This window comes from Scomber japonicus, chromosome 6 (assembly GCF_027409825.1).
Source record: "Scomber japonicus isolate fScoJap1 chromosome 6, fScoJap1.pri, whole genome shotgun sequence".
Lineage (NCBI taxonomy): Eukaryota > Metazoa > Chordata > Actinopteri > Scombriformes > Scombridae > Scomber > Scomber japonicus.
Window position 1 is genome coordinate 32,146,983 of NC_070583.1, and position 24,566 is coordinate 32,171,548.

The window sequence follows — 24,566 nt, forward strand, 5'->3', positions numbered from 1 at the left end:
CTACCAGACATTCTATGGAACTCTCTCCCACCAGACATTCTATAGAACTCTCTCCTACCAGACATTCTATGGAACTCTCTCCTACCAGACATTCTATGGAACTCTCTCCCATCAGACATTCTATGGAGCTCTCTCCCACCAGACATTCTATGGAACTCTCTCCTACCAGACATTCCCACTTTGGACTCTTTCTCCACCTTTAAATCCCACCTGAAAATGCTCCTATTCAGAGTGGCCTACTCTGTCTCCCACTAACTATGCAATCTTCATTCTTGTTTATTTATTGTACTAATGCACTTTGAAGTCACATCCATATTTATTCTTTATCTTTGCACTAAATGTAACCTGATTTATATTGTTTGATGTACTGTTGTTGTGTTATATGTGCCTTGTAAGGTGATCTTGAGTGCTTTGAAAAGCGCCTTTAAACAAAATGCATTATTATTATCACTTGTATGAGGCGTATAATGCACAGACAGACCATCAGATTGTGTTATGGTTGCTATAGATACAGGTTGTTCTATGGTTGGTATAGATACAGGTTGTTCTATGGTTGTTTAGGTTGCTATAGGTACAGGTTGTTCTATGATTGCTATAGATACAGGTTGTTCTATGGTTGCTATGGATCCAGGTTGTTCTATGGTTGTTATAGATACAGGCTGTTCTATGGTTGCTATAGATACAGGTTGTTCTATGGTTGCTATGGATCCAGGTTGTGCTAGTGTATAAACAAAGAATAACACAAATTACTTGTACATGAACAGAATGAGTCTCTAATATGTTTTTTATAATAATGTTTTGAACAAATGAGATCTGCAGAGGTCTGTAAAACATGAAATTTAGGGTCAATTAGAAAAAAAAATCCAGGTTTTATGTTAAAGAGGTAGAAAAAGGGGAAAAAAATGTTTTCTTGGTGTGACCTACAAAGGGTTAAGACTGGATTGAGTAGGAGCAGGACAGATTATATTTAGGAATCAGTTGAGATATTATTTCTTGCTACATTGACTCTCATAGTAACTTTGTGCAAAAATGAACTGAAACTGGGAGCAACAGTTGTCTTTCAGTCCAATTTATGATACACACTACCATTTTTTTATTTGTAAACAGCAATGTCTGTTTCTAATCATTATGGTAAAGGTTCCTCAGTATGTGCTAAAGTTTGCTCTGTATGACTTTTCTATGAAGAGAACTGTGAATGGTTATATTGTGGACTTTGGTTCCATCCTATCTGAACAAACACCCTGCAAAGCCTCAGAACTTGGATTTGCATATGGTTTGTGGAAGCAGAAAATTGTTGTTTGTTGATTTCAGAGGAACGAATACGAAAACTTTTCCATTTAATTTGAGTATATTAACTGAGCTACCTTGTTGAAATCTCTAATTTTCTTTTCCTTTTAGAGACTATATACTATATCCACATCACACAACCACTGTGTGTTTAGGCTTTTTTTTTTACAACAGTGAAGGTGCTTTTTGCTCATCTTTTAAACAAATGAGCATCCGTGTGGGTGTGTTTCTTAGAAGAGATACACAGCTTTATAAAGTGATGTACAGCAAAGACAGTTTATATTTCCCTGTCCACCTTGCCATCACAGTCACCAGAGCGAGTCCTCATTGATTTGGTAAGTTTATTATAGATTTAAACTGCTTTAATACAATACCAGAGACTGTATTCAATTTGGTTCATTCTTGTCTAATTATTTCAATCAAATGTTATGAATTCAATGAAACAGATATTTAAATTGGAGAAAACTGAATGACTTTAAAAAAAAAGTTATTTCTTTGTGATGTCAGACTGGCTGGTATTTGTAATGAATATTGGGTATTTGTCATATTAACATGCTACAAAAAATACATTTCATGACACTTTTATACTATTATATTAATACTAATTTTACTTGCTTTAATATATTGGGCCCTATTTAGACTATTTAGACACACACACTCAGTACTATTTTGTTACATGTACTGTATATGCAACATGATGTGAGTGTCCACACTTAGGAACTAACGTAGATAGGACCCGTAACTGCTGTATGTTGTACAGAAAAAAAATAAAAAATGAAACCTGGCGGGTACTGATTCACTTTGTTTATCAGAAGCACTTCAGACACTTGTTGTTGTGATGTTTCAGTAGATTGAACACGACTGACAGCAGCTGATGTGGAAGCGAGATATGCAAATGCACATAGATGAGCAGGTTTTATTGAGCTCTGGCAGAGGCACGGTGCGAGCACTGATATGAAGCCTAAAATATTCACTAACTTTGTTGTCCTCGTGGCGTGAAAGAGCCGTGTAGCCAGTGGCGTGCACAGACATTTTGGGGGCGTAGGTGCTCAGTGAAAAATAAAGGCTGCCAGTTGACATGGACCTACACTGCAGCACACTGAAATATAGCTGTCATGGCACTTGATGTGAAATGTGTCAACATGTGAAGCATCTGTTGGATACTGCAGAGTAGCTATCTTTGCAGTTGTGTCATCTCTTTCACATACAGCTGGTTCTTGCTCATGCCTTTCTTGTTCTTCCTCATTTTGATCACCAGAGGGCACTGTTTCTGTTTCTGTAACTGTGCATGAACCTGGTGCTGCTCTGGACTCTGCTTTATCTGTGTCTGTTATATATTCTGGGGATTCATCTCCCTCATCTTCCATGCTAGTAGATGGCCTATTGCAGGACAGAACAGAGCTGCTTCCCTGCTGTAGCTGCCTAGAATAGAATAATAATAGTTTTAATAATAGCCTATTAAATTAAATACAAGATTACTGCAAGCCTTGTAACATAGTAATAACTTATGGTTGGTACAAAATAATATGATTAGCTAATATAGCGTCATGCCTGATTTAGTACCGCCAAACCACTTTGTGTAGTTAAAATAAAATGTGGACAGCTTTTAAGATATTTCAATAGAATTAGAGGACCAGTTCAACTTTAAAATCTGATCCTTAAAAGGCCCTAAACAGTTAACATGACTCTGACCTTTCATCTTCCTCTTCCTCTTCCTCCTTGCTGCTGAGGCTTAAGGGGCAAACAATACACTCGACTCGATTCATGTATGCGTTACCTGGCTGGTGGGGCAGGGGAGGAGGTGTGTGTGGGCTGCGGCTGTGCACTGCTGCTGCAACGCGCCTCCGTTTGTGTCCGCTCTGCGCGTTCACGTTGACAAAGGAAGAGAGGTGTGTGCGGAGGAGGACGGAGGCCGGGGGGGGGGGGACATATTGGGGCATTATTATCACACGCTTTTAATCGTCGAATATTTATAAATGATCATGTCATCATGGGCCACATACAGTAGCCTACACTGTTAAAAAAAAAAAAAACTTTCCTTCAACTTGCTTGGTCCAGTGGGCAAAGGACATGTGCAATAGCACCACCTAGTGTCTATATGTGGACGCCACTGCGTGCAGCCGATGCAGCCACTTCTCAGAGCAGAGGCTGCAGATTTATCAACATATCAGTCCTGCTGCCTTCAGGTGCTGCAGGGATTTCATGAACTGAAGGAGAAGTTCTTCATACAGTATAAAGCAGCTGTGGACAGCAGCTACTGTAAGAATCACCCACATTTGTTTATAGATCAATGCAGATTGATTTAGGCTACTGACTTTCTTTATTTAACCATATTAATCCACATTGTTTTCTTTGCTGATTTCTAATGATTTATATTTTAAGTATTAATCTGTTGTTGCAGTGAGTATTTAGTTTGATCCTGTTGATAAAACCACCAGAACAGCATCAGACTGACGTTGCACCAGAAACAAACGTAGTTCTGTTTTCAAGGGCGACATCTAGGACCAAATTTCAATATAACAAATGTCTCAGTGCTGCTGCTTCATTTACCAAAAATAACACAACAACCAAGAGTTGGTGTATTGTGGTCCATTGTGTATTTATTTTGCCATTCAAAGCAAATGCAAATGAACCGTCTCTGTCTCTTACTGTTTTCCTTCCATGGGTTGAGACAGTAAGAGGAGCACACTGTTTGTTTTGTGGCCAATAGCCCATCACTTACCAGTCCTCAGATAACTAAGTTATTAGTGGGTGATTTGTGGGTCTTTGAAAGCAAATAGGTGCACCATCAAGTCATGTGACCTGACTAGTGGTTCATTATCACAACTGTGATGTCCTGTCTGCAAATAAATTTCAAAATCTATCAAAGTCCAAAGTAACCTGAGTAACTGAGGATCGCTTTTCAGATTAAGTAGATAGTAAATGTTGTCACACCTGGACATTGAGCACCCCATCCATAATTTGAGTATTTGACTGTCAGTGTACAGAACGAAGACAACAAAGTCATACAGTTTGGTTATTTACATTTAGGAACCGTGCTATTTATAAAAGTCACGTGGGTATGAGCTTCTGCGTGTCAGCTGTGTTCTCACTTTTTTTTTTCTTGTATGTTTACAGGCAATGGCACAGTTGATCTATCTACCACTGCTGCTGCTGGGTATGTTATCGGCCTTGTTAGAACGTTAAGGGACAGTTCACACAAAATAAAACCTACATCTAGTCGTATCTAGCCTGCACAGTTAGGTTTTACTTAATCTCTCCTTCTTTATGTTTTACATTTTAGATAAACACAGATTTTTTTAAGAAAAAGGTCATGGGTTGCCCGTGTCCACTTAGTATTCCACTGGACAAAAATGAGACGGATAGAAGGTTTAAATAAAGCATATTTTATTTATTATATTTTATTACTTAACTTTACTTCTGTGTATATTTATGTATCTACATGTTTTCCTCAATATATTCATTTCATTAGTAAATAAGGACAGAAAAAATAGAAACAAATAAACAAGTACAAACTAAACTTCTGATGTGATCTTCTGCGTTACAGCAACAATCCAGCTGCTCACGGATTCAGCAGAAGTAGAACAATGGCTGGAAAAAGGACTCACATATACTGTGTCTGACAATTACAACAACGGCTGGATCACTGAATTCAGTTGCACAGCTGAGCGATGGAATTGGAAGCTGACACGTTGTAAGGCCAGAGAAAAGCTCGAAGTCAAATTCGTGGCCGTGCCCGTAAACAGCTGTGAGCCAGAAAACATGCACGGCAACGACCCTGATATCAAGTACTACAGTCATGACAAGGATAATGTTATAAATCTAGAGAGAGTAGAAGGTAAGCACTGCAAATCTTTTGATACATTCTGTTATCTTCACTTGTCTGTTTTTAGGAGAGATGCACGATTGCTTTTTAAGATTGTTTGAAAAAAAAGAGCACTTACAGTAAATGCCTGTTGCATATTTGCCAACAGAAAATGAGTCAGCATGTACATCAATGTTTCAATATGCATCTGCATTTCCACTTTAACCGATTCTGTGTTTTGTTTTTTTGTTCACTGTTTCCATTTATCAGGGCCTATAAAGATATGTCGCCGTAATAATACATTTTTCCTGATCAGAGAATCCAATCAGACGTGTGATAGATGTAGAAACGAGTGCTCCAATGTCTCCGACACTGGACATGGGTAAACAGGTCTTTTGTGTAGCCTACTAGTTGCTGTGTTGATATTTGGATTTGTTGCCAGTTGTAGCTGCCAGCATGTTTGTGTCACACATTTCAAAGGCTTTTCAGTAGATGTTTTTTTTCCACAGAGTCCCACGAAAGACAAAAATACATTTGCAACCATCAGATGACTGGACAGTGAACATAACAGTTGAAATAGACAACAATGTGAAAAATTACTCCATCAATTGTACCAGTGGCAATACAGGCAAGTACTTTTATTTGACACAATATAACTGTCCTTCAGTTGTTATAATAGCAGAGTTTACGATGTATTCACCTTATAATAATAGTTCACCTTCAAAACTATAAGTTCATTGAAAACTTCCATGACCTTCAGGCTAATTCAATTCTTCAATCCATGGAGAAAAATGACAAATACAATAACACATTTTTTTTAAATTATAACCCAGATTATTTCTATCCAAAGTAGAAATTATGTTAATTCACCTCATGGATGTGCAGTGTATGTGTGTGTTTGTGTTATAACATGCACTAACTTCAAATCTCACCTTGCTTTTGTAATTTGTGTTGACGTGGTGCAGATCTGCAATTCCACTCGGAGCCTAAAACCTGGATTGAAGCCCTGAAGACCTGCCGTGGAAATCGATCTGAACTGGTTCACATCACCAACCAGAGTGTGTGGTATGATGTGAATTCTCTCCTGAAAAAGGAAAAAGCAAAAGATGAGATAGTCCTGGTTAAAGGGGTGTGGATCGGCCTGGAGAGATCCATCTTTGGCTGCAACCCCAAATGGATGTGGACGTCGGGGAAAGAAGTTAACTGTCGTTCCTCGTTTAAAGACTTCCCTGTTGACCCCCTTAACCACCACTGCGGAAAGGTCATGTGGATTGAAGAGTCCTGTAACTCCACTTGGCTGGATGAGGACTGCTTTAAGGAGTTACCTTTCATCTGCCAGCGTAAGCTGTTGTTTTGTTCAAGGCCAAAGTTATTTTATTAGTATACAGGCTTGAATGAACGTCTTGACATAATATCAATAATGCGACTAAAAGTATTTCACCAGGTAACGGGAGAAATGTACTTTTAACTGTATGTTCTGTTTCTTTTATCTCTACAGGTAAGATACACTAGATACAGAACACTGTATACTGGAGGGCTGCCAACTACAAGAGTCATATTCAAATTCTTCCCCATTTTCTCCCTTTCATAAGGCTTATATTTGAATAGATCATAGATTGTTGCCTATGCTGTTTGCTGTATGCTTTACCCTTTCTAATAACTTTCTTTCTCTGTAATATGTAGGTACTGTGAGTGATGTAATGCAATCATTTATCCAATAAAAACTATATCGGTTTGATCAATAATAGTTCACCTCGTCTTCCTCTTGTATTGTTTCATACATGTTTACTAACGGAAACAATGAGCAATATATCCACACCATTAAAAAACAAGGCCCAGGATGATCACCCTTTTCCACCTCAATGATTGTGGGTGTTTATCTGAAATTGTTCCGATATTTCAGGGGAGATTATGTGAGAGAGTCACCCAGTAAATGTATCTCACATGGATAGATGGATAGACGCACACACAGACACACACTCACATACAAAGTTACACAAGCACACACACGCACACACACACATACCTGTTTTTACTACCGCTGACCTTTCTGAATGGTCTAGAAACATAATTTTAACTGTTAAATTCATCAAAAAAAATTGTGAACACAATAATTACTTGAAATATCAAAAACTCTCACTTAAATTTTAAACCTGAATTTTGCCCTCGTTGTGGGGACCTGTAATGATAACATCTGTTAGCATACAATTGACATCACTGTTAGCCACAGCACAATTCATGACAATTTAAATTAATGTCCGATTGAAACCTTAAAGTCTGTGTAAAGTAAGAATAAATATGTGTTCGGAGTTTGACATACCACAGAAAAGTATGTAGTTAACCACCCTGCCAAATTTGAATGATTAAAAAAATCGCCAAATATATGAAATTAGGCTTCAAAGTTGTGTAAAAATCAGCCTCTGTCTCTGCTGCCAAACGATGTGGGCGTGTCTGCCGAGTTTGCTGAAACCCCGCCCCCTACCAAGTGTCACCTGTCAATCAAAGTCACCACCTCTACCAGAAACATGGACACTAAGGCTGTGTCTCAATTTGGACCCAACTGCGAGGCTGCATCCTCGAAGGACGCGGCCTTTGCGGCCTTCGAAGGATGCAGCCTTGAGGAACCTCCGAAGGACGCATCAACCGTTGTTAAATGAGACGGTCTAGCCTTCGAGGCATTTCCTGGTTGCGTCACCAGCTGTTCCCGCCCATAAGACGAGAAAGACGCCACGACCGAAAAGACGGTGAAAAAGCTGACAAAATTATAAGAGAGAAGAAAGGAGAAGAATAAAGGAAAGGAGAAGAAAGAAGGAAAACACACAAGAAAGAAAGAAAGAAAGAAAGAAGAAGAAAGAAGGAAAACACACAAGAGAAAGAATAATAAAATAATAATAATCTGTAAATAGTTATTTCTGATGTAAATGTGTAAATAGTTAAATGTTAAGACCGTAGTTATATTTCATTCCTTGATAGAAAGAATTGTATATTGTATATAATAATTATTTTGATAATAATTGTACATAATTTTTATAATTTTCTTATAATAATCTGTAAATAGTTATTTCTGATGTAATTTTTGTAAATAGTGAAATGTTTCATCACTTGATAATAAAAGAAAATATTTAATCCCTTGTTCTTCCTGAACAGTAGCACTTTATGCAACCCTGTTATAAATTGTACTGAAGTTGTAAATACTAAATGGAATAGACGTGTAACAATGAACAATATTTTTTATTTAATAACAACATAAAACATCAAAATCTTCACAATCAAATAAAAAATAAAGAAAAATCATAAATAAACACAGTTCATAAATAAAATCAAATTAAACACATCTATATAGATGTATATTTATTTTTCTATTACTTTTCCAGGAGAGAGAAGAGCCTCTTCATCCTGTCTTTCCCCTCCTGCTCCCTCCTCTCCTCTGCCTCATTTTGCCTTCTCATGTCCTCCTTTATGAGGTCAAGGAGGTCATCCTCCCTCCTCCTCTTCCTCCTGGGCCCTGGCTGGTCCTCCTCCTCCTCCTCCTCCTCCTCTTCACTCTCCTGCTCACCCACTGCGGCACTTGGCCCTGGTGTGTCCTCACGGATGGAGGCAATGAGGACAGGGGGGGCAATAGATGGCCTCTGCCCCAGTACCTCATCCATGAGGACAAACCACGGCCAAGTGCCAGCAGTGGACTTGCCGCTGGCCCCCTCCCCTGTCCCTGGATATTTGCAATCCTAACTGGGGATTTCCACTGGGTCCGTCAGCGGCGCGGAACGGCTGTGCTACGGTTTAGCTCCGTCCTCTGCCCGGCGTCAACTCACACCGGGAGCGTTACAGCAGCGGACCGGAGCATGCTCTGGGAGAGAAAGCTGCCTTTTTAAAATGACGTTGCACTGTTAATACAGTAATTACGGCAGCCCAATCAAACCCGAACGAGTGCCTTTAGTCTACAGTAATTACTGTAGTAGCAGCACAACTAAATGGCCCGGTTTTGTTAACTTGCTCAATTTTGGTTGATTTGGTAATTTTCTTTGATTTATGTACTTATCCCATCTGTCAGTAGGCTACGTAGCTAGATGGAGTCTTTATCTGACTGTTTTATTCATGTTTGTTGCCGAAATACGATCGGGAGGCTGCACGGGTTGTTTTATTTTGAAAAACGGAAGTTTTATTTTGCTGATTCAGTGTCGGACTTCCTGTCTAGTGCAATCTGCTCTGTTGAGCTTGTCGCGAGTTGGCAACGGCTCCGTCAAAAATAGAAATGCTACCTATCCATAGCGCTGCGGCGCGGGAGCCGCTGCTGAGCCGTTGCTGACACGCTGCTGAAACGTTCCCGGTGGAGATACTCTCATTGATTATAGTGTTACCTATCAGCTCCGGTGACCGCGGCGCAGCTGTAACGCGCCGCTGCCGGACTCAGTGGAAATTGGGCTTAAGGCAGTGGAAATCAATCATGTCAGCAATTTTCAGCAAAAGTATTTAGTAACAGTAAAACTAATCCAAACCTGTAGGCTACTTTATATATATATTTTTTTAAATTGTCCCATTTTTTTTTGGCCTGGTAGGGCTGGACCTTCCCCTCCAGCCCAGTCTTTCCCAGTATTGCTCTAAACACAGAGGGAAGCAAGAGAAAAGGTAAACACAAGATCACATCAACACAGGGATGCAAAGATGTACATAAATGGACATCAGCCTTGCCTCCATCCCGCCGTGGCGGAGTTTTTGCCCCCCGTGAATAGATGGTCATTTTCCCCTCTTTGTTTAATCAGGAGCTCGGTTTGCTCCTTGCTCCCTAAAACAAAAATAAAACAAAATGTAATGTAAAACATGTTTTTTCTTTACTATGTCAACAGACAAAAGGGTTCTAATATAGCAAAAAATTATCATAATAATGATAATAATGAAGTATAACATATAATAGTGATAATCCCAAACGTAGCTCTTTATTAAAATCTAAATTTGTTCATCTTAGTCCATTTATATATATATGTATATATATATATATATTTATATATATATATATATATATATATATATATATATATATATATATACATATATATATATATAAATAAAGATATAAGTCAAGTAATAAAATATAAGTAATTAGTAAAAGTATAAAAGTATTAGTAGTAATAAGTACAAATAATTAAATAAAACAAACCAATACTTACACTTGAATGAAAAGTCTTCACCTGTTGGTGTCGCCATTGTTGTGTTTTCGCGGCACTGAACAGCGCCGCGCAAAGGATCTTGGGATTTGGGAGGCCGCGAAGGATAGTAGCGATGCATCCTCGAAAAAGAGGGAAAAGAAGGCCGCATTTCAAGGCTGCATTTGAAGGACTCTTCGAATTGGGACAGCCTTCGCGCGGCGTTGTGACGTAATCGGCCTCGAAATGCGCACTTCGAGGATGCAGCCTCGCAATTTGGACCAAATTGGGACACAGCCTAAGTGTCCTAACTAACTCGGCAGCTATGTCCGCGGCTAACTCAGCTAACTGGCTAACTGTAGACTGTAGTAGTAGTAGTGTGCACTGAATGTATACCACTACAGCAGCAGGGGCGGGTTTATGCTAATCGTTGCTGTGATTTTCAGACTCACCCGCTACATCCTGAACACAGAAATTTTGAAACACAGTTTGTGAAGCCTAGCTCCACAATTCAAATCTAAATTGTTGAAATGCATTTTACACGTTTTTTAGAAATATATTTATGACCTATTTAATGTGTTTAGAAGAAAACGTCAGAATTCAGCTTACACAGTCTTTAATGTTCTTTTACATGCATTTAATAATGCAGAATGCCAAGGGGCTATTTGCCAAGCTGATATGCTAATATGAAGCTAATATGCTAATATATGCGCTTACACTCTTTGTCAGAAAAAGGTCTCCACTGACGAAATTCACACACTGCTGTACCGTTTGTGACCACTAGGGTTCACACAAAGTCAGGAAAACCAGCTCTGTGGGTTCCTTTATTTCTTTTTTTTCAAAAAAACTACACCAGGCATATCAGGAGCCTGTTTGCTATTGATTCCAATGCTCGTTCCCATGGGAACCAGGAGTCGGTCCCCACGGGGTCAGTGATATGTCAGGTTGTGGTCCCCGCAAGGATAGAAAAACACAGACAGACACACACACACACACACACACACACACAATATGCATTGAAGGACAAGTATGGCTCTATTTTCCATCGACAAATCCCATGAAAAGACCAAAATTAGTAAAATGTTAGTTCATCTCTAAACACTTTTCTTTACCTTTTTCTCAGGATTTTAATTTTCTAGATTGGTGTCTAAAATACAGTAGGAACCAAAAGTCTGAGTTTAAAATAAATAAATAAACAATTACTTATTGCAAACCATAACCCATAAACTAAAAAGTGGTTTGTGGGAGCAGAAAATTTGTTGATTTCAGAGGAGCACAAAAACTTTTCCATTGAATTTGAATATATGAACTGAGCTCCCTTGTTCTCAGCTTCTACTAAAGATCTACTAAATGCTTTGGCATGTGTGACATTGTTAGAGCTCCAACGATATCAGAGTCATACTTTCACTAATATTATTGAATTCTCTTTATTTTATTTTCCTTTTCTTTTGTTTAATAGAAACTACATACTGTATCCACATCACACAACCACTGTGTGTTCAGGCTTTTTTTTTTTAAATGTACAACAGTGATGGTGCTTTTTTCTCATCTTTTAAACAAATGAGCATCCATGTGTGGGTGTGTTTCTTAGAAGAGATACGCAGCTTTATAAAGTGATGTACAGCAAAGACAGTTTATATTTCCCTATCCACCTTGCCATCACAGTCACGAGAGCGAGTCCTCATTGATTTGGTAAGTTTATTATAGATTTAAACAACTTTAATACAATACCAGAGACTGTATTCAATTTGGTTCATTCTTGTCTAATTATGTTATGTTAGTTCCTTTTGCCTATTTATATAGAATTCTCTCAAACTCTCTGAACAATTTAAAGACCCAAAAGTAAAGGAAGCTGAACTAACAAACTAACAGCCAGTGCTTCGGAGTAAATGTGAAGAAACAGCCCCACTGTAGACCAGGTGGTTCAAACATACGGCCCGTGGGCCAGAACCGGCCCGCCAAGGGGTCCTGGCCCGCTGGATAACTCTGAAAAGTATGAATATTACAGAAAAGTATTTCCAATTTTTCTGCTGCTTTCATCCTGACCAGAAGACAATTCAACGTTCAATGTTATATTTTCATGTCTTAGGTAAAATAAGACATAATATTGTGTGATAGTAGTGGTGTTAAACCTAATAAATACACTCTCTCTGCTCTCTGACTGTTGTCAAGCAGCTTCTGAGCAAAATAACTTAAAATAACAGACATAATATTGTTGAAATGTATCTATGAGAAGGTTTTGAAAGCCTCCATCCTCGTCTTACCTATACTAAACTCTACACATTTGCAGATCTGTCTTCAGGGATCAATTAAACGATCAGGGAATGAATGAAATAAATCACTGATCACTGAATCACTGAATAATCACTTGCCCTCCGCTCTGCTATAGGATCAGTAAACTGGGCTCAGGCAGTGATTTTGAAGCTTATTTCATCCGTCTGGGAATCGCTGCGGGCCGAGCCAGGTACACTAAGAACAAGGTAATGTTGTTACATGATGGCGTGTTTGTATATTTCTGTCTGTTCTATTACCCCCTTATCCACCGAGCTGGAGCTGGTGCTGGTTCGGAGCCAGAGCCTGACTAAGCACCGGTTCTTTGCTTTTCCACCGCCAAAGCTCCAGCCCCGAGCCTCAGAACTGGTCTAAAGCTAGAACAGATTACGTCAGCGGACTGGGGGCGGGACTAACGTTTATTAGCCGGCTAGCAGGTTAACATTTATTAGCCGGCTAGTGGGGCTAACGTTTATTAGCCGACTAGCAGGTTAACATTTATTAGCCGGCTAGTGGGGCTAACGTTTATTAGCTGGCTAGCGGCGTTAACGTTTATTAGCTGGCTAGCGGGGCTAACGTTTATTAGCAGACTAGCGGAGTTAACGTTTATTAGCAGACTAGATTGGCATGTACAGAGGGTTAAAGATTTGTTGATTAAAAGTACAATTTTGATCATTTTTTTTGCCAGAGCTGTCTTCTTCTTCTTCTTCTTCTTCGTTTCCGGCAGGCAAGATGCTAGATGTCATTTGGTACGTGAGTGCTTATGCCATGTGGTGAAATATCAAATCATGCTTTTATATGAGATGATAAACTATTTTTAAAATTTGAAATAGAGTCTAATTAAGCACACATTTCATATAATATACAGTGAATTCAAACTTTAAAGTGTAGCTGAAATTAAAGGAATAAGCCAACCTGCTTTTAAAAATTTAGATTTTTGTCTCCCTTTCATTTTCAGACTCCTTATTTTCTGCAGTAGCGAACTTCACTGATGCATCCAGGGAATTTCATGAGCGCCTGGAAAACCTCAACAGAGGAGAGTATGTGTGACATTTCATTCATTTCAAGAGTCCAAACAAAAGCTGAAATATGCAATGTATAAGGTCTCATGGCATTCGGTAGGGGGGAGGAAAAGAAAGAGAGAAGGAGGGAGGGAGGAAAGAGGAAAGGAAGGTAGGACGGAGGAAAGAAGGAAGGAAAGAAGGTAGGAGGGAGGAAGTAGAGTAAGGAAGGAAGGGTGGAGGAAAGAAGGAAGGAAGGTAGGACGGAGGAAAGAAAGAAGGAAGGAAGGTAGGACGGAGGAAAGAAGGAAGGAAGGAAAGAAGGAGGGAGGAAGGAAGGGAAGAAGGAGGGAGGGAGGGAGGAAGGAAGGAATGAAAGAAGGAAGGAACAGTCAAAACAGATGGGGTCAACAACACGAAGGTTAAAGAAATGAATGAACTTCCCCTAATGTTACTGTGTGTGTGTGTGTGTGTGTGTGTGTGTGTCTCAGTCCTCTGCAGGTTCGCATAATGAATGATCAGCTCATGTATCTAGAGCGAGCCTTTATAGACCCCCTGGGTTTACCTGGCAGACCCTTTTACAGGTAAGTCTCACATCCTCACACACACTAAGCATTTCCTCATGTTTCTGGTCGGACTCTCTCTCTCTCTCTCTCTCTCTCTCTCTCTCTCTCTCTCTCTCTCTCTCTCTCTGTCTCTCTCTCTCTCTCTCTCTCTAGCTGAGTGTTTAATAACCACTAGGTGGCACTGTGGGCTGTTTCTGACTTTTCAGGGTTAGTATGATATAAGTCAGCGTCACTGGATTCACAACAGTTTACTTGTACCACTTGTATGTATTTATAGATGATTTGTAGCTCTGCCTTATTTGCATGCCTACAGTAATATACAGTACTGTGCAAAAACATTAGGCCACCGCCTTCATACAAACGGAAAATACAGGAACTATGTAAACAACATTTAACATTAATTATTATTATTAATTCAAGCTCCATTTAGGTTAAAGAGAGCCATTATTGCTCAAGTGTAAGGGGAGGTCTGAATACTTACACCTATTTAAATACAGCATACACATTTCCTGTATTTTTTTTGGTTGTTTTCAATTAAAGAGACTGAGAAATAATTATATATGGTCATTATAGCATTGCTAAAACAACCAATTAAATGGTGGCCTAATTTTAATTTCATAATTTTGTACTGCTTTACAATTGAGCCACTGAGCTCTACTTTATCAGGTCAGCTGATCTGCTGCTCCTGGAGGTACCGAGGCCAAAGCAGAAGCTCAGAGGGGATAGAGCCTTTTCTGTTGCTGCTCCTAAACTATGGAACGAGCTTCCTTTAAATATTCGACAAGCCTCCTCACTGTCCATTTTTAAAACTCGTCTTAAAACCCATTTTTATTCCTTGGCTTTCAAACGTGCATGAGACTCTGCTCCTGTTTGAGTGTTTTATGGTTTGTTTGATTTTAGTGATTCATAAAGCAATAAACAATGATTTTAATATTTATTTCCTGTGAATTGTTTTATGTTCCTGTGTTGTTTTTATCTATTTATGTACAGCACTTTGATTCAGCTGTGGTTGTTTTACAGTGCTATATAAATAAAGTTGAAGTTGAAGTTTATCAGCAGATCTAGTTACGGATACAACGGATACAACCCAGACTGTGAAAAGCCCTTTTTATAATATGACAGGTGAACATGAAGAACCTGATTCTCCAGCAAAGCACTGCTGGTTTTGTGTCCCAGAGAATAGATCATATCTTTAAGGCTGTGTGTGCTAATAGACTAATTGTACTCAGTGTAGTGTAGTGCTGGAAATTCTGGTTTATTCACTGTTAAGAGCTTTTTGTTTTCTATATACTGTAAAAAAAAAAAACTGGTGTAGAAGTCCCACCATTTTTTTCATTTGAAAGTGGGGTGCCTCTTATACACCAGTGCGTCCTATTCACCAGTAAAATACAGAGAGAGTTTAGTTTATTTGGATCCCCATTAGCTGTTACCCAGGCAACAGCTTTCTTCCTGGGGTCCATGTTAAAATAAATACAACCAACTACAATATGACATAAATGCATACCTAAATAGAGTGCCCCCCCCCCCCCTTAAAACAGTAATTGGTTCCATTGAAAGGTTGGGTGAAGTATGTAAAAGGCTGTCCACACTAAGAATAATAACTATAAAGATAATGATGTGTCCACACTTATGATCTATAACGGCCTATAAACAGCTGTGTCTGCAGATAATGAAAATAGATATTGATGACCCTTAACTGCTGCATGTTGTACAGAAAAATAAAAACTAAAACCAGGCAGGTTCACAGGCGGGAGCTGATTCAGTTTGTTGATCAGAAGCACTTCCGACAAGTTGTTGTTGCTGTGATGATTCACTAGAACAAACACGAATGACAGCAGCTGATGTTAAAGCGCGATATGCAAAAGCAATGAGCAGGTTTTATTGACCTCTGGCAGAGACACACAGTACGAGCATAGATCTGAAGAATTAAAAGATAAACTAACTTTGTTTTTCCTCTGGATGGATCAGAGGATGATGCTCTGTTTGACTCTGGGACTGACGCAGAGTCCGAGGACAGTGAGCTTTGTGAGCATTACAGTGACTTGGGTGCAATATTTGCGTACAGCGACAGCTCTGATGAAGAGTTTTTGGGACTTGAGTAGGAATACAGCTGCACTGTATTAAATGTGTAAAGATGCTGTGTTCTTTTAAAAGGTTTAATTGAAACTCAACAAGTTTTGGAGTATAAACATATGTGTTTATGAATGAATAGCTACTGGTGAATTTAAAATAAACCTTTAATTTAAAAAAAGGCGTTTTTCCAGTATGACACCCCCCAAAAAATAGACTGCAACAGTAATGGCGCTTTTCCAGCACGACTCGGCTCAACTCAACACGGTTCCAGAAACAACCTTTTCCATTACAAAAAGGTACCTACTCAACGTGGGCGGGGTCATCATAGCAACGGCTCTGCGAAACTGCTGTGACTTCGTTTTATACGCGACACAAACACATAAACAATGGAGGACATGGAGGCGATGGTGTACTTGCTGCTGTATGTGGCTTTCTGTCACACACAAAGCAACAAAACTGAGCCGTATGGCTGTAACGCTGTTGCCGGTATTTAAAAATGCCGGGTTTGATTCTTGTGTGGGACGGCTCATGACTCTTCCAGCGACAACTTTTCTGACCAATCAGTGGCCGGCAGTCTGTTGACGTCACATTTAGTATCGGCTCGGCTCGCTTGGAACCTCAGCAGAGCAGGTACTAAAAAAGTACCAGGTACCAGGTACTATCCCTAGTGGACACGCAAAAAAAACCGAGCCGAGTCGAGTCGTGCTGGAACTGTGTAGCGGTTTTTACAGTACTTTTCTCTCTCTGTATTTTATCATGATTTCAGTCATAGCGTGTTGTTACTGGATAACTGCAGTGTTCTTCATACTCATCCCTGTTTCTCTCATCTGTTTTCAGACATGTGATATTTGCTCCCAGCAGCCATAACAAATACTCAGGAGAGTCTTTCCCTGGGATCTACGACGCATTGTTTGATATTGAGAACTCAGCGGACCCAGAGAAGGCTTGGGAGGAAGTCAAGCGACAAATCAGCATTGCAACGTTCACCATCCATGCTGCCGCCATGACGCTTACGCCACCCGCATAAAGCACGCACAGTCTGAAGCTGTGTGTGCTCGAACAATCATGTGATCATTATTTTTTAACACCTCAATGTTAAAAGGGGAAAATTATCACCTGCAACACACGGAGCGATGGACTGTCCCTATTTTCTGAGAGGAGTCGTCTTCCACGAACATCCAGGGTGTCATTACCAAAACACAATTTACAATCTGTATTTTTAGTATTTTTTTACGTGACTGCAATGACTTATGTTGTTGTTGTTGTTGTTGTTGGAGTATTGTAATAATCGTCTATGGCTAAAAGAGACACTAATAAAATCCAGTGATCCCTTAAACATGAGCAGAAAACAAGTGATAATGTACGGAAGCGTATTGCAATCACTTGAATAAAAAATAAATAAATCCAGTTTTTCTTTTTTGGTCTGTTTTTCTGAGTAATTTATTTTTATGCTTGGTTTTTCGGGGTAATTTTTTTCTGATTTTCTGAGTACCGAAATCTTTTTCTTTTCTGTTTTTCGGGCTAATTTTAAGAGGGCATTCAAAACATTGGACACATTCAGTCTTTATTGAAAGCTCGATGTGATGGAAGCAAACATGACCTGCTTGTTTTTACGTTGATCTGGGTTTAAGACACTGGGAGATTGTCCTGTCTTTAAGTCATACAGATGGTATTACTATTAGTTTGGATGTTCTCGCGAGATTGTGATAATTCAGAGAAAAAATTACCACGAAAAACAGGAAAGATTACTCCAAAAACAGGGGAAAAAATAGCCAGATACGCTTCCGTAATAATACTGACATAAAACAAAGTCATATGTGAGAGGGTTTTTTTTTGCCAGTCAAATCTACATACCATGGAGTGATAGAGGAAAAGAAAGAGAAAAACAACATTTTCACCAAAGCGAGAATTTACTACCACATCGAATATATTGTCTTGTAGTCACAAGATTACGGGAAAGAATTAGGAAAAAGTGTGTCTATCTATTTAATGGGCATCTATTTATTATCTGACAAAATTAAGACGATTTAGCAGGACACAACACACAGCTACTATGAGTGTGTGTGTGTGTGTGATGACATTACTCCCACTCTCTCCTACAGTTTTGCATGTTGGTTTAAGTTTGGTTATTTCCCGTCTGGCCTTTTCCTCCAGAAGACACACAACGTCCCCATCACACAGCGCAGCCCTGTAGCAGGAAGCTCCAATACTTCATGCTGCCAACAAACATGTACTGTACACACACATTTCAAGTAGAAACTGACATGTTTCTGCATGTATTTGAATTTGCATCTGTATTCATGCAGCTCTGTAATGGCCTCTTAACCTTCGTGTAAGGCAAGACAAGGCAAGGCAGTTTTACTTATATAGCGCATTTCATACACAATGGCAACTCAATGTGCTTTTCATAAAACAGAAACATTAAAACATACATAATTAACCCCCCCCCCTCCCCCATAATAAAAACAAAGTACAGAAAAATAGAAAGAAAGTGTAGTCCTCCCGGGTAAGTGTAGTCCTCCCGGGTCAAGTTGACCCTTTCTGTTTTGACTGTTCATTTTTCCCTTCCTTCTCTCTTTCTTTCCTCCCTCCCTCCTACCTTCCTTCTTCCTCCCTTCCTTGACCTGTGTCTGACGGACCCTTTATACAGTCTATGGACGGACCCTTACGTAAAGCCCTGCCCCAGGCTGTAGTTCTGTACTGTTTTTTTAAATAATCACAGCAGCTAGCAATACTGCACCTTTAGCATCAGCAAACACTGATTCTCCTGCACCAGCTCCCTCCACCCCCCCCAACAAGTGCTCCCCCAAAGCAGCCTGTTAAGCTGCCAACAAAAAAACAACAAACAATTGACTATAGTGTAAAGTCCTACTTTAGGTTAAAATATATTTGAGAATTAGGCCATCCAGTTAAGATGAATGTTATGTTGTTGGTTGATAAAATCTGGATGAAGGATGTTTTATTTCATTTTATTTTATTCATTTATTTTATTTTTATTTTTCAGTTTCACCCCTGAGGGATTGCCACCTTATTGTGGTCAGGGGGTTTGTATGCCTCAGTTAGTGTTCAGGTGGGACACCCAAGTTGGACAGATCTGAAGGTAGAGGCCTGACAAAGTGCAATCCACTTCTCCAGGTTGGGGTTGGACACATAGACCCCTTTCAATGAAGAAAGCATCCTTACTATAAGCACAGAAAGAAAGTGCTGGAGCATGATGTGTACACATGATGCCCCCTTCACATTTCTGACTGCCCCCTCATATATGCCTGCCTAGAACCGGCCCTGGTAAGAAGGCACTTGATCACATCCCGTCTGGACTACTGTAACTCTCTCCTCTTTGGTCTTCTGCAGAAATCTCTTCAAAAACTCCAACAGGTAAAGAACGCAGCCGCTCGTATCATAACCAGAACTCCCTTTATTGAACACATCACTCCTGCCCTGCAGCAACTTCACTGGCTCCCGATCAAATCCCGCATTGACTTTAAGATTTTACTCCTCACATTCAAGATCCTTCACAACCTGGCACCATCATATCTCTCTGAACGTATTCACATCTACACACCTTCTCAAACTCTCCGATCCTCCTCTACCAACCAGCTCTTCACCCCGTCTGCCAACTTAACCACCATGGGGTTAAGAGCCTTCAGCCGATCTGCCCCCTGCCTATGGATCTCTCTCCCACCAGACATTCCCACTTCAGACTGTCTCCACCTTTAAATCCCACCTGAAAATGCTCCTATTCAGAGTGGCATACTCTGTCTCACACTAACTATGCAATCTTCATTCTTGTTTATTTATTGTACTAATGCACTTTGTAGTCACATTCATATTTATTCTTTATCTTTGCACTAAATGTAACCTGATTTATATTGTTTGATGTACTGTTGTTGTGTTAAATGTGCCTTGTAAGGTGATCTTGAGTGCTTTGAAAGGCGCCTTTAAATAAAATGCATTATTATTATTACTTGTATGAGGCATATAATGCACAGACAGACCATCAGATTGTGTTATGGTTGCTATAGATACAGGTTGTTCTATGGTTGGTATAGATACAGGTTGCTCTATGGTTGGTATAGATACAGGCTGTTCTATGGTTGTTATAGATACAGGTTGTTCTATGGTTGTCATAGATACAGGTTGTTCTATGGTTGCTATAGATACAGGTTGTTTTATGGTTGTTATAGATACAGGTTGTTCTATGGTTGCTATAGATACAGGCTGTTCTATGATTGCTATAGATACAGGTTGTTCTATGGTTGTCATAGATACAGGTTGTTCTATGGTTGTTATAGATACAGGTTGTTCTATGGTTGCTATAGATACAGGTTGTTCTATGGTTGCTATAGACACAGGTTGTGCTAGTGTATAAACAAAGAATAACACAAATCACTTGTACATGAACAGAATGAGTCTCTAATATGTTTTTTATAATAATGTTTTGAACAAATGAGGTCCGCAGAGGTCTGTAAAACATGAAATTTAGGGTCAATGAGAAAAAAATCCATGTTTTATGTTAAAGAGGTAGAAAAAGGAAAAAAATGATTTTTTTCTTGGTGTGACGTACAAAGGGTTAAGACTGGATTGAGTAGGAGCAGGACAGATTATATTTAGGAACCAGTTGAGAGATTATTTCTTGCTACATTGACTCTCATAGTAACTTTGTGCAACAATGAACTGAAACTGGGAGCAACAGTTGTCTTTCAGTCCAATTTATGATACACACTGCCATTTTTTATTTGTAAACAGCAATGTGTGTTTCTAATCATTATGGAAAAGGTTCCTCGGTTGGTAGTATGTGCTAAAGTTTGCTCTGTATGACTTTTCTATGAAGAGAACTGTGAATGGTTATATTGTGGACTTTGGTTCCATCCTATCTGAACAAACACCCTGCACAGCCTCAGAACTTGGATTTGCATATGGTTTGTGGAAGCAGAAAATTGTTGTTTGTTGATTTCAGAGGAACGAATACGAAAACTTTTCCATTTAATTTGAGTATATTAACTGAGCTACCTTGTTGAAATCTCTCATTTTCTTTTCCTTTTAGAAACTACATACTGTATCCACATCACACAACCACTGTGTGTTTAGGCTTTTTTTTTTTTTAAATGTTCAACAGTGATGGTGCTTTTTGCTCACCTATTAAACAAATGAGCATCCGTGTGGGTGTGTTTCTTAGAAGAGATACACAGCTTTATAAAGTGATGTACAGCAAAGACAGTTCATATTTCCCTGTCCACCTTGCCATCACAGTCACGAGAGCGAGTCCTCATTGATTTGGTAAGTTTATTAAAGATTTAAACTGCTTTAATACAATACCAGAGACTGTATTCAATTTGGTTCATTCTTGCCTAATTATTTTACTCAAATGTTATGAATTCAATGAAATAGAAAATTAAATTGGAGAAAACTGAATGATTTTTAAAAAAAAAGTTATTTCTTTGTGATGTCAGACTGGCACACAGACATGTGTAAAGAGATGCTACAAAAAATACATCTCTTTACACATTTATACTATTATATTAATACTAATTTTACTTGCTTTAATATATTAGGCCCTATTTAGACTATTTAGACACACACACTCAGTACTATTTTGTTACATGTACTGTATATGCAACATGATGTGAGTGTCCACACTTAGGAACTATAACGTAGATAGGACCCGTAACTGCTGTATGTTGTACAGAAAAAAAATAAAAAATGAAACCTGGTGGGTTCACCAGCGGGTGCTGATTCACTTTGTTTATCAGAAGCACTTCAGACACTTGTTGTTGTGATGTTTCAGTAGACCGAACACGACTGACAGCAGCTGATGTGGAAGCGAGATATGCAAATGCACATAGATGAGCAGGTTTTATTGAGCTCTGGCAGAGGCACGGTGCGAGCACTGATATGAAGCCTAAAATATTCACTAACTTTGTTGTCCTCGTGGCGTGAAAGAGCCGTGTAGCCAGTGGCATGCACAGACATTTTGGGGGCGTAGGTGCTCAGTGAAAAATAAAGGCTGCCGGTTGACATGGACCTACACTGCAGCACACTGAAATATAGCTGTCATGGCACTTGATGTGAAATGTGTCAACATGTGAAGGATCTGTTGGATACTGCAGAGTAGCTATCTTTGCAGTTGTGACATCTCTTTCACATACAGCTGGTTCTTGCTCATGCCTTTCTTGTTCTTCCTCATTTTTATCACCAGAGGGCACTGTTTCTGTTTCTGTAACTGTGCATGAACCTGGTGCTGCTCTGGACTCTGCTTTATCTGTGTCTGTTATATATTCTGGGGATTCATCTCCCTCATCTTCCATGCTAGTAGATGGCCTATTGCAGGACAGAACAGAGCTGCTTCCCTGCTGTAGCTGCCTAGAATAGAATAATAATAGTTTTAATAATAGCCTATTAAATTAAATACAAGATTACTGCAAGCCTTGTAACATAGTAATAACTTATGGTTGGTACAAAATAATATAATTAGCTAATATAGCGTCATGCCTGATTTAGTACCGCCAAACCACTTTGTGTAGTTAAAATAAAATGTGGACAGCTTTTAAGATATTTCAATAGAATTAGAGGACCAGTTCAACTTTAAAATCTGATCCTTAAAAGGCCCTAAACAGTTAACATGACTCTGACCTTTCATCTTCCTCTTCCTCTTCCTCCTTGCTGCTGAGGCTTAAGGGGCAAACAATACACTCGACTCGATTCATGTATGCGTTACCTGGCTGGTGGGGCAGGGGAGGAGGTGTGTGTGGGCTGCGGCTGTGCACTGCTGCTGCAACGCGCCTCCGTTTGTGTCCGCTCTGCGCGTTCACGTTGACAAAGGAAAAGAGGTGTGTGCGGAGGAGGACGGAGGGGGCGGGGGGCGCATATTGGGGCATGATTATCACACGCTTTTAATCGTCGAGCATTTATAAATGATACAGTAGCCTACACTGTTAAAAAAAAAACGAACTTTCCTTCAACTTGCTTGGTCCAGTGGGCAAAGGACATGTGCAATAGCACCACCTAGTGTCTATATGTGGACGCCACTGCGTGCAGCCGATGCAGCCACTTCTCAGAGCAGAGGCTGCAGATTTATCAACATATCAGTCCTGCTGCCTTCAGGTGCTGCAGGGATTTCATGAATTGAAGGAGAAGTTCTTCATACAGTATAAAGCAGCTGTGGACAGCAGCTACTGTAAGAATCACCCACATTCGTTTATAGATCAATGCAGATTGATTTAGGCTACTGACTTTCCTTATTTAACCATATTAATCCACATTGTTTTCTTTGCCGATTTCTAATAATTTATATTTTAAGTATTAATCTGTTGTTGCAGTAAGTATTTAGTTTGATCCTGTTGATAAAACCACCAGAGCAGCATCAGACTAACGTTGCACCAGAAACAAACGTGGTTCTGTTTTCAAGGGCGACATCTAGGACCTAATTTCAATATAACAAATGTCTCAGTGCTGCTGCTTCATTTACCAAAAATAACACAACAACCAACAGTTGGTGTATTATGGTCCATTGTGTATTTAATTTGCCATTCAAAGCAAATGCAAATGAACTGTCTCTGTCTCTTACTGTTTTCCTTCCATGGGTTTTATTCTGTACAGAATTAAAGGACTCAGTTTTTTTGTTAATTTAAAAGTGGGGTGCGTCTTATACACCAGTGTGTCCTACACACCAGTAAAATACAGTGAGAGGTTGGCTCTGGGTATGATTATAGGTATGTAAACGGCCACACTAAGAATGATAACTATAAAGATAATGATGTGAGTGTCCACACTTATGGGTCCTATCTACATTATAGATCATAACTACTGTATGTTGTACAGACAAAATTAAAAATAAAACCTGGCAGGTTCACTGGTGCTGATTCACTTTGTTGATCAGAAGTACTTCAGACACTAGTTTGAGACAACAGCAGAGATTGAAGCGAGATATGCAGAAGCGCACAGATTAACAGGTTTTATTGAGCTCTGGCAGAGACACAGAGTATGAGCACTGATGTGAAGCCTAAAATATTCATTAACTTTGCTGTCCTCTATGCAGCCACTTCTCAGAGCAGAGGCTGCAAATTTATCAACATATCAGTCCTGCTGCATTCAGGTGCTGCAGGGATTTAATGAACTAAAGGAGAAGTTCTTCATACAGTATAAAGTGCTTCTGCGTGTCAGCTGTGTTCTCACTTTTTTTTTTCTTGTATGTTTACAGGCAATGGCACAGTTGATCTATCTACCACTGCTGCTGCTGGGTATGTTACCGGCCTTGTTAGAACGTTAAGGGACAGTTCACCCAAAATAAAACCTACATCTAGTCGTATCTAGCCTGCACAGTTAGGTTTTACTTAATCTGGTTTTGAGATATCTGACATTTCAATCACCACAGAAACAGAAGTGAATTGAAGTTAGTTTGTGGTGCTCACTGAGAAAAGACATT

The 24,566-nt window shown here is 39.4% G+C and overlaps 1 protein-coding gene across 1 annotated transcript; it reads left to right on the plus strand.

Moving 5' to 3' along the window:
* The first annotated feature begins 13,243 nt into the window (after positions 1-13,243).
* Positions 13,244-17,247, plus strand: LOC128359964 (putative N-acetylated-alpha-linked acidic dipeptidase). The gene is made up of 4 exons (XM_053320277.1): positions 13,244-13,253; positions 13,463-13,544; positions 13,997-14,089; positions 16,982-17,247. Exons 1-4 carry the CDS (start codon positions 13,244-13,246, stop codon positions 17,169-17,171), a joined length of 375 nt encoding a protein of 124 aa, XP_053176252.1. The 3' UTR covers positions 17,172-17,247.
* Positions 17,248-24,566: the final 7,319 nt, after the last annotated feature.

Coding starts and splice junctions, on each gene's coding strand:
- LOC128359964 (XM_053320277.1), top strand. Junction 13,545..13,996: donor GAAAACCTCAACAGAGGAGA/GTATGTGTGACA, acceptor TGTGTGTCTCAG/TCCTCTGCAGGTTCGCATAA. Junction 14,090..16,981: donor CCTGGCAGACCCTTTTACAG/GTAAGTCTCACA, acceptor ATCTGTTTTCAG/ACATGTGATATTTGCTCCCA.